Source organism: Panthera leo, chromosome D4 (assembly GCF_018350215.1).
Source record: "Panthera leo isolate Ple1 chromosome D4, P.leo_Ple1_pat1.1, whole genome shotgun sequence".
In the NCBI taxonomy this organism is placed as follows: Eukaryota; Metazoa; Chordata; class Mammalia; order Carnivora; family Felidae; genus Panthera; species Panthera leo.
The window spans coordinates 45,281,553-45,297,850 of NC_056691.1; the positions used below are offsets into that span (position 1 = coordinate 45,281,553).

Sequence of the window (16,298 nt, forward strand, 5' to 3'; positions counted from 1 at the left end):
AACTCTCAACAGAAAATTATACCCTAATGAACTTGCTTGAACAATCTCTTCGGGTTCCTTTGCTAACAAGCTGAGTAATTGTTTCTGGCAGTAAGTTACACGTCAGTTATGTCTGCTTCTGCCTTCCACCATCACCTTTAGCTGCTGCCTTTCTTCTTATCCACCAAATAACATAAATAGACCTTCGACCTACAGGATTTCATGTGTCCATATTATCTAGACATAATTCATTTCAATATAGTTTATCCCTATCGTGTTCCAGAACTTTCTGTGGCTAAATAGGTTTTGCCTTAATCACAGTACACGATCACCACTCAGCCTAATGCCTTCTGAATAAAGGGAAATAGAAGTGGTAATCCTCCCCTGCACCCACTTCTGTGGGAGGCATTGGGAAATATCTGTTGACATATCTGTTGACAAAATGAAAACTAAAGTACAGAGAGGCTTCGATAGGGACTCATTTGTGTCTGCTTATCTAGTTTGGTGAATTGCAGACACAGTGGGGGAGCGGAGCGCTCAGCTGCCTGTTGGAGGGGAGGGTGTGCTGGGGCGGGGAGGGGGGGACTGTCTTCAGCCCACCTTTCATAGTTTGTTCTATTATGTAATCTACTTATATCCTGGTAAAAACCGTGCTCTGACATTTGCAGGGGGGAAAAAAAACGTGGAACGCTGAAGAATCTAGCAGCTCTCTATTAAAACAAGCTATCATTTTGCCTCTCTACTAGCTTGTGCATTTTCCATTCTAAAATTTTATTTCAACAAGATTTTAATCTTCCGATTTGCCAGGCATCGTTTCATGAAATGCCTACGAAGAGTGTCTTCACATTCTCAGTGGCACGGAGTAAAAATAATTCATGTTCTCATAGTGTTACCTTTTCATCAAAAATTTCAAAGTATTTTATAGACCTTATCTTATTAAAGCAATGCTGACAATAGTAGGTATGACAGCAAGTCAGGTTCAAAGGCTGAGAGATTAATGATAGAGCGGGGGGGGGGGGGGGGGGGGGGGGAAGAATCACTCTGCGTCTCTCTCTTTTTCCCCCTGGCTTCCTCCAACCATGTGAAGACCCCACCACCACCTGCTGCCAGCTTAGCCTTCTTTGGACCATGGCCGCCACAGGCTGGTTTGGGCCATTGTAAGACTTACTTTGTTCTGAGCCGTGTAAGTTAAATGCAGGAAGTAAAACACCAGTCGCAGGATTAGACTGATTTGCTCACTTAAGAGCAGTTTTAAAGCATCAAGGATAGGGCTAAGGGAGAATCAGAGAACAGATAAAACCTGATGATTGATGTAAGTTCATTTTCATTGTTGTTAATTAAATAGATTTGAACCCGAAGATGAAAATCCCCAAAGGACTGGGTCACTTTACTAATATGTAATGTAATACTTTGTCCCAAAGAAAGCATCCTTGTAGCTCATCCTTCCCTGTGCTTTTTAATTAGGTTAATGGCATCAGTTTGTTCCAAAGGACAGTTTAATTAAAATGCTAGTGGTGTTGCCTAGATAAATACTGTACTGATGCTGACATGTTATTATGCAAATTAGTTACTACTGCCCGACTGGGGCGGGGCGGGGGGGGTGGGCTGGGGGGGGATAGTTATTTGATCAACAAGCTGATGAGTATTTGCTGAACTGGTTGTAGATGTTTACCTGGCCAGCTCCTCCACGAATTTGTTTCACGAAATCCGTATTGAGTGTCTCCTTTCCATAAGTCGCTGCGTGCAGCAAGTAGGGAATGCAGAGACGACCAAGAGAAACCGGTCACAGTACCTTTGTGAAATGTACAGCGTGGTCTGAGCATGCATTATGTGGACCGAGAAATACTTTTTTCTATTCAAAGATTAATGTCCGAATACACATTTAGTCCGCAACCGAAGGTCTCATTACTAGTGGCTTTAAATAACATTTTTCTCCATTTTACAAGGACAATACATGTTCAGGAATGTCAAGGCCAGTAAGACTTCTGAAACAAAACCATGTTGGGCACGGTTTTGGAACTGAGGCTAAATAATGCTCTCTCAGAATTTCAGAGTTATAAGAGTGCTTTTCATGTCATCTTGTCTAATACCCTTGTTTTAAAAAGATTTGATATCCTATTCCTGGGGACCATCCGAGCTTTTCTCTATGGTGATAACCACTGGGGATCGAAGTCTTGACACTGAGAATTTAAAACTTTTTTTTTCTTTTTTTTTTCTTTTTCATTTAGGGATTCATGGCCATTTTGTAGCAGGACAGGCTTCAGGATATTCTCAGCTAAAGGAAAGAGATAATGTTAGAAATAAAAGATTTCATTTTTTTTTTTTTTTTTTTTTTTAATGTAATGTATGGCTTGGGCACCCAGGAATACCCAGACCTTGCCTGGCTTTCTGGTGTTTTATTATTAGCTATCTGAGTTCCCAGTAATCCTCACTGCAAAACTCTAGCAAAACCTGGGTTGAAGGCATCTGCTTAGCCTTCAAGCCTTCCTTCTGTTTTCTCCCTCCATCCCATCCCCTGATGTAAATGTTGTGCTCTAATCCACTTATGGCAGGCCTCATAGTGGAAGAAATTAAGGATGAGTGAACCAAATGACCCACTGGGCAGAGCAAGCTTTCACTGAGTTTAACCACCCCAAGGAGGGAGAACGAGAAGGCAGGAGGGACTAGATGTGTAGGACGAAGGAGGAGCTCAGTCCCATTCTTACCAGACGGAAGCAAAAATGCAAGAACATGTGTGAATACTAACCTTTTAATGCCCACTAGCTCACATGCTTAGTCATGCCTGTGGCCTGGGTCTGGAGGTCCTCAGCTCGCGAGGGGAGCGGGGCCGAAAGTCTTCCTCATCTAACATACCTGTTCCGTTCCTATGCTGGGGTCGTTCTTGGACAGGAGCCATTCTCGGATGGACACACAGATTCACGTTCAAGTCTCAAGTCCAGTTTTTGGGAAACATTTTGTCTGTTTGTATGGGAGTCCACAACCAGGCCAGAACTGAAGTGTGATGGTACGGGTGCCCTCTTGCCTGAGTTCTGTTATGACACAGGTGGCAAGCCAAGAGTATCGCATCAGTGTCCATTTAAGATTTTATTCTGTAGAATCACCTTGGAATTATGGAATAATGCTAAACATTCATTTTCAAATGGTAAGTATATTTTGGAAGGTTCAGGTTTCTTGCGGCACCTGGGTGGCTCAGTCATTCAGCTCTTGACTCTGGCTCAGGTCATGATTTCATGGTTTGTGAGATCAAGCCCATTGTCAGGCTCTGTGCTGACAGTGTGGAGCCTGTTTGGGTCTCTCTCTCTCTCTCTCTCTCTCTCTCTCTCTCTCTCTCAAAATAAATAAACTTAAAAAAATAAAAGGTTCAGGTTTCTTGATACTAACTTCAGAAGTCAAGGGTCTCCTGAGTGGCTCAGTCAGTTGAGCCTCCAACTCTTGATTTCAGCTCAGGTCATGATCTCACGATTTGTGAGTTTGAGCCTTGCGTCAGGCTCTGTTGCTGATGGCGTGGGGCCTGCTCGGGATTCTCTCTCTCCCCCTCTTTCTTCTCCTACCCTGCTCACACACACTCTCTCTCTCTCTCTCTCTCTCAAAGTACATAACTAGAATTAAGAAAAAAAGTCAAATTTAAGATTTTGTTGCTAATATTAAAAAGAAAACACCATTTGGATAATGAGAAAAGACAACTCTCAATCCAGATAATTTAAAAACAGGCTTTGGGGCGTCTGGGTGGCTCAGTCGGTTAAGCATCTGGCTTTGGCTCAGGTCATGGTCTCAGAGTTCATAAGTTCGAGCCCCACGTCGGGCTCTGTGCCGATGGCTCAGAGCCTGGAGCCTGCTTCGGAGTCTGTCTCCCTTTCTCTCTGCCCCTTCCCTGCTCGTGCTATCTCTGTCTCTCAAAAATAAATGAGCATTAAAGAAATCAAAATAAAATAAAAACAGGCCATTTTTGCATCTTATCTAGGGTCTCTAAAATTATGTTCCAAACTAACTTGAAGGTTGCTGGCTTTGGCATATCAAGGGAAAGAAGGGGAGGATAATATGATGACTGCCAGAAGCTGCGAGCATGGCAGGTGGCTGGTGAAGGACACTATCCGAGTGGCTCCCTAGAAGCTGTTTCCACACACCAGTGCCTTAGAAAAGCCAGAGGCCAATTCCATTCTACTGCTCTAATTCACGCAACTGCCCTCGCTTGTGTTTTCAGAACAAATCGATAGAGTTCTGTGGGCCAGAGATGACACAGAAGGAGACAGCTTAGGAAATGCAGTGTCAAATGATGAAATAAAAATTTCAGAAGGAAAGAACTCAGATACATGAGCTCAGGTCTGTAGGTTGCAAGACAAGCACAATGAGCATATACGTGTATGAGGAGAGTGAAAACTCAGCACGAGTGTCCGGAGAAGAAAAAAAAAGCCACAGGCCTCAGGGAACAAGCAGACGCGCGCTGGTGAAGCTCGGGGAAGGGATAGAGGTGTTTTTGACCTCATCTGCCTTCTCTGTAAAAACGCCTTCTCTTCTCCCGGTTAATGCCCCCAAATCCTCTCTTGGAATTTTTTTTTTTTTTTTTTTTTTTTTTAAAACAGGGAGAGCCCAGTGGTCAAGGGCAACGCGCTGTTAGCCTTAAGCAGCCTTGCTGTCGTCGTATCCAGACACGAAGCCAGCCTCTCCTCTGACTCTGAGGGGGTCCCGGAGGTGAGTTAAGGGTGACTTGAACCAGTTGGGCGGCGTTTGAAAAGTGAGCAGTGTCTTTGAGCCTGGCCCTGAATTTACGAGGTTAGAGTCTATGCTTTGCAACAGCACCAAGTTATGCTACTCGAGGGGCCTTTACACTGTGAGCTTGAGGGTCTCCTACGACACTTTCCCTTGCTGCTTTTCTGTTTTGCTTTCTCCATCACAGTTAAGTGGTCATTTCCATTTGAAGGTACCAATTTTATGCAACAGGGGTTGTCTTTCTGTGATTGCATCAGTGGTAACCAATCTTGGGAGGTTAACTAGGCTTACTGAAAGTGAACAATGCTGTCAAAAAAATGATAAATAAGCAGTGTTTACCGACTGAAAAAAAATCGTACTTTGCATTTTAATTGTAGATGTCAATGACAAAGTGCCTATTCATTTTTGCAAGGCGTTTATTTCTTAATTAAACATGTGGCGAGCTGGCCAATGTTCATTTCCAATGTGCTTTTACAGATAATTCATATCTGTCAAAATAAAAAGGCATGGATTTATTCTTCTTTTAAGCCCCATTATCTAGTAGCTTGCATTATCTGGAGACAATATAGCCAAGTGGTTAAAAAGCAGAGGCTTTGGAATAGGAGAGTCCTCTATCTAAATCCTAGTACTTGCACTTTCTAGCTCTGCGGCCTATTTTCAGTAACTTCCCCTTTCAAAGCCTGGTCCCCCATCTGTAAAATGGGGATAACGATACTTACCAGCAAGGACTCTTGCGAGGATTCAAGGAACTAATGTATGTAGAGCACAGCAGCCGGTAGATACCAAGCTCCCGGCAATAGTAACCATCGTCTGACTTCTTGATGCAAAAACTAGACTTTATTCAATGTTACTCAGCCTGTCTCTGTTCCGTCAGCGTGTCTGGCTTGTGGGCCATCTGTACTCCTTTTTCGTGGTGGAGTTTTTTGGTCGCAAGCAAGGGAACCAACTCTCATCTAAGTAAAAAAGGAACCAGAAGGATGTGGAATCTGGAAGCCCGTGGGATTGAAGGCACAGCTGAAAACTGGGTTTGGGGAAGGACATCAGGCACAGGAACTGATATCAGAACCATCTGAGCAGACTACCCCCACTGGGATGGTCACTTAAGGTTTAGGGTCCCCTGGGTCTCATACCCACACCTTGGGCGGGTCAGATGGGTAGCTTCATCGAGCATTTAACCAAGCTTCAGATCACGGAGGAGGGGATTCTCCAAAGGTGCTGTCACCACTGAACAAGAGCACAGGTGCTTTCGCTGGGTGGCAAAAGCTACAAATGTACATTTCACGTGGGGAAGGCAAAGAGGCCAAGGAATTATTGCATGAAGGATAAAAGGGTAGTTACCGTATGAAAATTTAAATCCAGAATCTTATTTTAATGATGAGCAAGATGAAACTTTTTTTTGTTTTTTTTGTTTTTTTTTAAAGGACATAGTGCTTTTATTTATTTATTTAAAAAAAAATTTTTTTTTTTTTAACGTTTATTTTATTTTTGAGACAGAGAGAGCAAAGCATGAATGGGGGAGGGTCAGAGAGAGGGAGACACAGAATCGGAAATAGGCTCCAGGCTCTGAGCTGTCAGCACAGAGCCTGACGTGGGGCTCGAACTCACGGACCACGAGATCATGACCTGGACTGAAGTCGGCCGCTCAACCGACTGAGCCACCCAGGCACCCCCTTTTTTTTGTTTTTAATTTTTAAGACGAAACTTTTTACGAGAGGAAATGTTTTATATCCTTGAAAGAGCCATGGAGTACTTTAGCAAAGACAACATGCTAAGTAGAATCTTACGGCCTAAAAAGTGAATGTGCCTTTCTAGGATTCCTTGTTTGGGGCAGTTTGCCCCAGTAATAACCAGGGTTCTAGCTCAGAGGTGGAGTTTCAGGCAGTCATCATCTTCTTTACCCCCCCGCCCTCCCCCACCCTTTGTTCTGTGCTGTAACACATATTAGATGAAACATCGAGAAGCCACACAAGCCAAAGACGGGGCTTTGCTTTTATTCTTGATGACCTTGTCTTTGGCTATGCCTCAGTACAAACTCAAGACCTCCTTATCTGATTAAAATTCAAGTTTTCAAACTCTGTTCAAAGCTGCATATGACTAACAACTAAAGGTCTTAGGAAGAAGGCCTTCTTTGAGTCAAGGAATTAATTTCAAGGATACTTAACAGCGCATTGACCTTTATCATTTGTACCACCTGAGTGTCATCACCATGTGAGTTAATGAATGCTTTTGACATCCATGGTCATGAATGATTTTGAAAAACAAGTTCTCTTTATAATAAGTTGGATTTTGTTGTGGTTTTGGTTTTGGTTTTCGTTTTTTTGCATTCTCTTTCCTCCTCTTTTCCCAACTGAAGGATCATTCATGCTTTCATACCTAATTAGCTAGGCAATTGTTGTGATGATTCAAAATGATAAATATATGGTGATAGTAAGCAGAAATGCTAAAGATGGTGATGAAAATTTCGTAGGCTGCTTCAGTGCCTCCCTGGTGAAATGGCAAGTCATTGAAATGAGACATTGTGAGTTTCTTTTCTCTGTGCATCTCTCTTTTTCACCCCCCATCACCCTCACTAAACACAGGCAAGCACAGGGAGAGCTCTCAGATGTGGTCTGTTCTGCAGCCCCCAGACTCTCACCTCTGCCTGTCTTGAACAAAAGGTAAATCGTACTCCTGTTGGGGCACAGGTCAAGGATGTGTATTTGTCAAATACTTATCTGCCTCCCAAAGTCCTGGCCAGGGAAGCTTACTTTTTGAGAAGAGCATTCTACTCTTTAATAACAGAAGGGGGTTGTACCCTGGATCTAGAAATAATGTTTAGGTTTTTTCTTTTTTTCCATTTCCATTTCATGGTTTTTTCCTTCATTTACAGGTTCATCCTAATTTCCTTTCAATGAAAGAGTGGGTTTCCATGGTGTCTGATACTCTCCTGGTCATTGTGGATAGCCATCACCAACCCAGAGGACAAATCTTCTCCTCATTTTATTATGTAAGTCTGAGAATAAGAGAAATAATAATAAAAAAAAAAGAAGATGGAAAACCCAAGGGTTGAGTTGTCTCCTATTAGTTGTTCACGTGAAAGCCATGCTGTGGGGTAATTACTCTCAGTCTTAGCCGTATGTTAAAATCACCTGGGGAAGTTTTAAGTGTGTGCATATGTGTATGTGTGCATATGTACACACTTTAAAGTATATATATATGTATATGTGTATCTATATATGTCTATATATGTATCTATGTCTATATATGTCTATAGACATCTAGATAGACATCTATATCTTATCTCTCGATAGATAGATAGATAGATAGATAGATAGATAGATAGATGTATCCAGAAAAAATAAATACTGACCTGTAGGCCTCTCCTCTAATTTAATTGCTTAGGGATAGGTCTTGGGTGTTATCAGTCTTTGGAAAGGTCTCTGGATTATTCCCATGTGTAGTCAGAGTCAAGAGCTACAGCTGTAGTGAAATAAACACTAGTTGAAGATTGCTGTCCCTGAGTGTCCAGTCATAGTTGTTTGTTTGTTTGTTTGTTTTAATGTTTATTTATTTTTGAGAGAGAGAAAGAGACCGAGCACAAGTGAGGGAGGGGCAGAGAGAGAGGGAGACACAGAATCTGAAGCAGGCTCCAGGCTCTGAGCTTTCAGCACAGAGCCCAATTCGGGGCTCAAACCCACAAACCATGAGATCATGACCTGAGCCGAAGTCAGAAGCTCAATTGACTGAGCCACCAAGACGCCCCTAGTCATGGTTTTTTTTTAATTTCAGGATATGTGACCGTGGGCAGTTCACTTAATCTCTTTGGACCTTTGTTTCCTTGTGTGTAAACCAGGCAGTTGAACAGTATTATCAGTAGTGATTTTAGCCTCAGCTCCACCCTTTACTAGTTTTGTGAAAGTTGACCTGATACTTCACCCACCATTTTGTTTTCCTTACCTGTAAAATGAAGGTAAAAACTAATGCTTTGCCAACTTCATAAAAGATTGGTGAGGATCACATGATGCCATTTGTGGGAAAATGTCCTGAAAACTGTGAAATACTCTTCACGTACAGAGTAATATTGTTGTTGATCGTAAAAAAAAGTACCTGTTACTTAAGAGTCACTCTCTTTCTTCTTGCTAATAGCCTAAGAGTTTGAAACAAACTGAAAATACAACTCTTTTGTTGAGGTTTTCTTTTCCCTTCATTGGCTCTAGTGCATGCTTTATTTCGGGGATCTGCATGGAATTATTCTGGTTCTGCCTTATCAGTCTCCAGTGCTTAGGGAATTATAGTGATCATGGGACAATCAGCTGAGCGGCGGAGGATTATAGTTGATTCGAATAAAAATATAGCACAGGTCATGAACTGTTGCTAAGATTGTGATTTTAGCCTGAAACTCCACTGCCTTAGGTCTTCTCTCTACAACACTCTCTGTGCCTCTGTGTCCTCCTTTTGGGAGGACCTGGTACGTATTCATCTGGGGCTCAGGGTCTAGAACTAGAATTTTAAACTATACTTGGGGACCAAAAAAAAAATGACTTCTAGATAATGTAGAATTAAATTGGAAAGTAGACTTTACTCAAAGAAGTAATTTCTTTATGATAGTTTGTTTTCTGTCAGACGTGTTCTTACTCCTTTAATGATGGATGAAAAACTGATTATATAGAGGTCTTTGCAGTAGCTGTCTGGTTCTGATATTCACCAGGACAGGATATTCTCTGAGATTTCTAATAACGCTGCTTAGTTCTTGCAAACCAATAAAAATAATCTCTTTCGTAGCCAGCTCAGGGTTGCCTCTTACCTTTGTGCTTTTTGCATTCTTGTGCTTCTTCAAAGCCCTGATTCGAAAGTCACTTTCTTTATTTTCGGTGTTCTAGCAGCTGGGTCATTTTGAATAGTATTGTCATTACGATTGTACCATGTTAGCTGAAAGAATACCTTAGCACGTGTGTGATTTTTATCCTTAAAAAGTGCTAAAGCTTAGCAAATGGGTGCAGAATTAAAAACACCTTTTAACGTGCTTTGACTGCAAGGGACAGCACAGCCTTTATGGTGTGTCTGAAAAGTTGAAGTAGATGACAGTGCCGAGTGATAAATGGGCTTTCTTCCCCATTCGAGACGTATTTGTAAGTGTATTTAACGTCTGTTGGAGCTCCCTAACATGGGATTCTTGGAGAAGCTGTTCATATTCAGCTGCCCTGTCATTTTATCAGGGCTGTTATTCATTTCTTTTCCCATAATTACATATAGGAAGGCGCATATAGAGCTCCCCATTTCATTTTGAATAGCTGGTTATTGCTTTGTAACCAGAGGCTTTTAGGATTTCAACTTCCTTTTTAATTAAAAGGAATTAACCCCCTGTAGGAAATAATCCATCTACTGGGAAGCGTTCCCACCAAAAATTTTGGGAGATCTGCCAATAGATCCCTGTGCTGAACTTACATTTATTCCTTCATACTAAACTTTAACCACTCCCCCCTCCTGCCCCCCCCGCACCCCCTCCCCCTCCCGTCCTGCAGCGTGTGCGCACGCACACTCTTTCTTTCTCTCCTAGAAAACTAGCTCTGTACACATTTATAATGTGGCTTGCTGGTTTCTCCAAGCTTGGGTAACTTCACTTTGGGTTCTTTATTATATACGCATGTGGGCTTTCAAAACACTGACATTTTTTTCAGGCTTTATAGTGAGGGAGTTCACAGCCTTTAAGAGAAGACACTTAAGATTTTTTTTCCCCATACTTAAAAGGATATTGTTAATCAGCTGCTTGTTTCAGTCGAAAATCGTTTCAGTAAGGAAGAGTGACAAGGTAACCTACAGACAAGCCCAGAAATAGATTTTTTTTTTAATTGCATTTTTTTCACCAGCAGGAGCGGATCTAAGAGAAGCTGATATTGTTGCATTTCGTGCTCTGGTGATAGGTATGCTTCCTTCATGTTTTAAACAAAAGGCCAACCCCCTGTTTTCTTTCTTTGGCATGTCCTAGAAATCCTATTCTGGTGAAAACACAGCCAGTGCCATTGCCCGCTCGGCTGCCGCCACGGCTTTGTCTCTCCTCGTGCAAGTTTTCATTATCTCTTGCAAAGAGAAGGTTGAGGAAATCCTCAACATGCTGACTGCCAGGTTACCTGGGAAACCAAGAGCTGATGAGTCTCAAGCCGTGCAAATCCACATGGGCCTTGCTTTGGGGATGTTTCTGTCCCGCTTGTGTGAGGAGAAACTCAGGTACGGTTTGTTCGCGTGTTCCTCCTTTTCCTCTTTGTGATGTAGGCAGAGGACGTGGCCCACGTGCACACGCGCGCACGCACGCGCTCTCTGAGCCGCGTGTGCTCGCCAAACTTTTTGACATGGGCAAGTTGGGCCTTTCTTCTCCTTTGTGAGGGAACCTGGCTTGCCTCCAACGCCATCGCGAAGACATGAATGTGTTTTTAGGGCTGCTCTTACTAAGGTGACGATTGCTTGAAAATCATTCCGTCCTTAGATGAGAGCCCAGGATACACCCAGGTAATAGATATGAGGAAAAGTGTAATCTTCTGGTGCTAAAAATGAAAAAGCTGCTCTTTTTCCTGGTTCATGAGGGTGAAAATAATTGCTGATCCTTTACTGGGATCACTGTAAAATGGGAGACGAAGATTGGAGTATCCCTTATGCCTGAGGTGCTGGGAATTACCTGAGTCACCTGAGAACTGCGTGTACCCAGTTTTAAATATTGCTTTTATCCTGTGCCTTGGCTACATTTTTGTAATCCTTAAAGAGTCTTAATCTGTGCATATTATACTGCGTGCTTTACTCAGTTTGGTCAATCTTGGACTGCTAGCTTTACCCTTGAATGGACCTAACAGAATAGCAAAGACCCAAGTGGAAAATTCCACTAGATGGAAAAGTTGTCTCGTGCATAAATCTACTTTGGTTGTGTTGTTCATTATATTTCTTCTTTATTTTATAACAAATCTTAGAATTTTATATATCCAGATTGATTGTAGTGTGGTACAACATGAATATTTGAATATCATGAATATTTAGATGTCGCTGACTTGGAATTCGGCCCCATTTTCCTGCACTGGAAATAGGGTAGTCGGAAGAGGCATCCTGTTGAGATGTTCGATGTCCTTAAACTTCCCTGGTTGGCAGAAATTAACGGTCTGTCCAAAGCCAAGAAACGGTGTCAGTGTGGGTAAACTGGATGACATGACGCTATATTTAGATTTCAGTTCGAAACCAGTGGTTAAGTTTGCATTTGTAATTTACATAGCTTTGTGCAAACACCATTATGTGAAACCTTTAGGAGAACTGCTATTGATCTAGGGAAATACTAGATTTCAGATGATCATTTTCAGCTCTTAGAAACATCTGTCAGACGATTGGGAAGATTGGCTTAGTCTTTGTGATCATAAATGAAACGTTTCTAGAATGTTCATTTTGGTCTGTTCACCAGCATTATTATTTATAGGCCTGGTTCTGGACATGAACAAAAAGCTGCCCTTTGCATGTGAATTGACTGTTACATATCTTGTGTGTGCGACAGAACACAACATATTTTTGAAAGGCTTAAAACTTGAAAGTGATTTTTTTTTTCCCTTTGCTACAATGCTACAAATGGCAGTTTCTTCACCATCTGTGTTCATGCTCTTTCTTCAGTATCTTTCAAGCAACATGTTTTACAACTAAAAATGAGCCATGGCAGTTTAATTCCAGGCAACTCATTTCATCCCATCTTGGCTCTGGCTCCTTTCTTCATTAGTTTAGGATGAGATGCTGCTGGGTTTAGGGCTTGACAAGCTCGCATGTGTGGTTAATTTAATCATGCTACCTTGAGAAACCGGTTCCTAGATCGCCTTCTACCCCTCTCTGTCTTACTTGGCTTTGCACCTGCTGGAGAGCCTGGGGAAGGACACCAGGAAGTGTTTTCCAAGGCCAAAAGCCCTCAGAATAAGTGCAAATTTTCACTTTGCTCTAATAATCTGTCTGGATAGCACGCTTCATCCTTTGGTCAGTGGGTTCACACTGTAGCCAGTGGTATAATTATTCATGGTGCCCACCTTCCTAATTTTCTGGAGGAGAGGAACCTGAAGTGTTTACTTTTGGTGCCAAGAAATATTTTACTAGATAATGACGGTGTCACCAGATAATGACGTTTTCGGAGGAAGTTTCCATTTTTCTAAAATTAAAGTAAGCATTTTGAGGGCTGTTGACCCTGAATAGCCAGTGCCATCAAATAAGTTGCCCAGTATGACCCGTCAGGGGAACAGGATTAGGACAGTATGTTGGTCTCAAGTATGAAAAATCACCCTGTAGAAGAGAATCATGGCCATCCATTTTTAGCTAAGGCTTAGGAGAAAGTCACCTGAATTTAAATTCCAGTCTAGAATTTATTCAGAAAAGCATATTATTCCAAAGCTTGCTTCTGTCATAACTCCCAGAGGATACCGGTAGGATCTCTTTAGCATTTGTTTAGGATAGTTAAGTATATTTTACTCCAGAGAACAGCTGTAATAAGGACTTATTTAGTCAAAGCTATTAAAACTCTGTGTGTGTGTGTGTTTGTGTGTGTGTGTGTGTGTGTGTGTGTGTGTGTGTGTGCGTGCGTATTCTCGCTGCAAAATGCAATCCTTCACCACAGGCAAAAGTACTATATTTTTGGTTTGGGAAGACCTTATTTAAAGTGCTCTCTGGCCGTTTGGCATTCCTGGGGCCGCATTCCTCTTAGCGTGGTCCGAGGGGGCAGCAGGAGAAGTGACATCTTAGAAACCCCTTGATAAAAAAAGTGTTGGTGATGAAACCCACAACTCTGCCTGAGAAAACAGCCACAGAATGACCTTGTAAGTTTTGTTTTACTACAGAAGTCATAGCCCTCACCAAGACTATTGCAAAACCACATCAATTACTGTATAAAGGCAGGGAAAATAAATGACTGGGGTTCCCCTCCCCGCCTTTGAAAAAAGGAGTAGAGCTTACCAGCCTTCCCAATTGAGACATGAAATCAGAAGTAACAGTCCTCGCAAGAAAAGAGATTTGCAATGATTATTGATAATATCAGCTTAGTGGGCTGTTAAATATTCCGAAGAAAATCACATTGGCCTTCTTGAAAATGTTTTTGGAATTCCGATTTTGGTCTTTTTCAGTGATTTAAAATGTGAATGGGCTGAGGAAATACAAAAGTAGTCATTTTTGAGTTTATTGGTTTACAAGTGATGCTACTGTACGGAAACTCAATAATTAAATTCTCTGCAAAATAAGTATATGTGAGTCATCAATACTGTGACTTTTATTTTTTTTTAACAAAATGTATTTTCACTAAAATATTAAGAGGAAAATATTAAATGGTATTTTGGACATGTGAATTATTTTCAGTAATTCAGTTTTTCCTCTTGCTTTGCCTAGCGATATATCTGGCCAACAGATGAACCTCCTTCTGATGAAGTCTTTGGATGCCCTGGAAAATTGCTGCTTTGATGCTAGTCTTGAATATAAGTATGTTGATTTCCTTTCCTCTCTGATATTTAGGCATCAAATCTTCCTCTGCCATGAATTTTGCATTATATCGTGAAGTATTCATAGGACTTGATCTCGAATTCGTTCACAAAGAGTTTTTCAGTAATTATCAAAAACCTGTAATTAAAGCGTACTTGTTTCTGGGGTGCCTGGGTGGCTCAGTCAGTTAAGTGTCCGACTTTGGCTCAGGTCATGATCTCATGGTTCGTGAGTTCGAGCTGCGCATCGGGCTCTGTGCTGACAGCTCAGAGCCTGGAGCCTGCTTTGGATTCTGTGTCTCCCTCTCTCTCTCTCTCTGTGCCTCCCATGCTCATGCTCTGTCTCTCTCTGTCTCAAAAATAAATAAACATTAAAAAAAAATTTAAAGCTTACTTGTTTCTAAAAACCATGTTTCAGCAATAGTTTGCTTCAATACAGAGCAATGCACGTCACTTCATGGCTGTCGTTAAGTTACTAATACCTTAGTTCTGTCTTGTAGTTATCATATGAAGCATGTATCTGGAGACTTATGTGCATGACTTAACCTTTTTAAATGGTTGAAATTTGATTGGAAATTTGAATGGTTGAATTTGATTGGGTGAAGGGAGCCTTTGACCCATGATTTAGATTTCCCTTGTGAAACCCAATGACTGAGGAATCAAAATGGAAGCAAAACATAGGTTATATCAGGGGGTCCCAACCTCCTCCGTGTCAATAGGTTCTCCTTGTCTCGCCTCAGATCTCATGCTTTTTAAAGATTTTGTCTATTAAATATCTTAAAATTTGTGAAAGGTGACCAAAACCAAAACAGAATACTTAGAAAACAATACCTTGTGCCTGGCTGGCGCAGTCAATAGAGCAGGCAACTCTTGATCTCAGGGTTGTGAGTTTGAGCCCCGTGTTGGGTGTAGAGATTACATAAAACGAAAATCCCCCCCCCCCACAAAAAACCCTCAAAAAACAAGGCTAACCATACTTGTTTAGTGAGACATTTAATGTTTTAATTGGTCTGTGTTTGTGTGGGAGAAGGTAGTTTTATTAGGCTTTCTGAAACATTGACACACTTGAGGACTACATTGTATCTTTTTGGACTTCCACATGTTTGGGAACCTCCGGTTTAGATCCTCTGAGGTTCATTATTATTAAAAAACCCAACAAATTGTAAGCACTAACCTCCAGTTTATGAACTCATTTACTTTTTTGCTGTTATGGGCACTGTTTAGATATGAGTGTTTACATTGGTGGCTCTTTAGGAACTTGTGATCTGGCGTGACATTCGTATCATCTAGCCTGTTAAGTAAGTGCAGACTAACAAAAGTAACTAGAAGTAACTGCCTATATCGTCTATTTCATTATGAGTAGAACATGAACTCTTCACTTTGTAGGTGGTAGTTGTAGGGTCTTCTCTGAAATGCAGGCTGAGATTAGATAAGAATCATTGACACCCACCCAGTTTATCATGAAACATGTTAGAGATGAAACGAGATGTTTTAAGAGCATGACTTTGAATATGGGAAAAGAGAGTTTGGTGACATGATGGAAGTCTCTTGAATGTCAAAAATGATTTAATGGAAGGGATAGGGCCATCTAACCGTTGCTGGGTCTGATGAAGAATTGGTAGTTTTGAGTCCAATCCGTGTGTTGGTGGTGTTGCCTTTTACAACCAAGGAGTAAGATACATTTCTCTCCCCACGCCCACCTGCCACCTCAGTCCTACCTTTTCCCACAGGTATCCATCATGGCTGTAGCTCAGGGTATTATAAAATTGGGTACACATTTGTGCATTAACATGTTGCAGGCTTTCAGCCAGTTGGAACAATCAGGCACGACTTTCACATGTTATCTCCACTAATCCGCAGGAAGTTTGTTTCAATGTGAGGGGAACCATAGAGATAACTGAATTGTCCACAGTATGGGTATTTATGCTTATAAAAACCTCCTATGTCTAAGTGTATTTAGCTTTAAAGTTAACTTTTTATATTGATAAGATTCTTATTTCATTCTTCTTTCATGATTCTTACCTCCTTAATGAAGAACCATGTTTGGGAGAGGGAAGGATGGGCCTAGATAGGGATTAATGCTGCAGAATTAAATAGAATAGAGCCATCAGAAGTTTCCTGTCCTTCAGTGAAGTCTTGCTTGTTTTTCAGAGAGTTCAATTA

At 41.4% G+C, this 16,298-nt stretch overlaps 1 protein-coding gene across 4 annotated transcripts in view; it reads left to right on the forward strand.

Annotated features, from left to right (window-relative positions):
• Positions 1–16,298, forward strand: part of FOCAD (focadhesin) — a 322,952-nt gene that overhangs the window by 246,927 nt on the left and 59,727 nt on the right. For all 4 annotated transcript variants that reach the window (XM_042914239.1, XM_042914240.1, XM_042914241.1 and 1 more), the window contains 4 exons: positions 4,560–4,668; positions 7,556–7,672; positions 10,652–10,890; positions 14,047–14,136. In XM_042914239.1, coding sequence (XP_042770173.1) covers positions 4,560–4,668; positions 7,556–7,672; positions 10,652–10,890; positions 14,047–14,136 — 555 coding nt within the window. The remainder of the gene's footprint in view (positions 1–4,559; positions 4,669–7,555; positions 7,673–10,651; positions 10,891–14,046; positions 14,137–16,298) is intronic.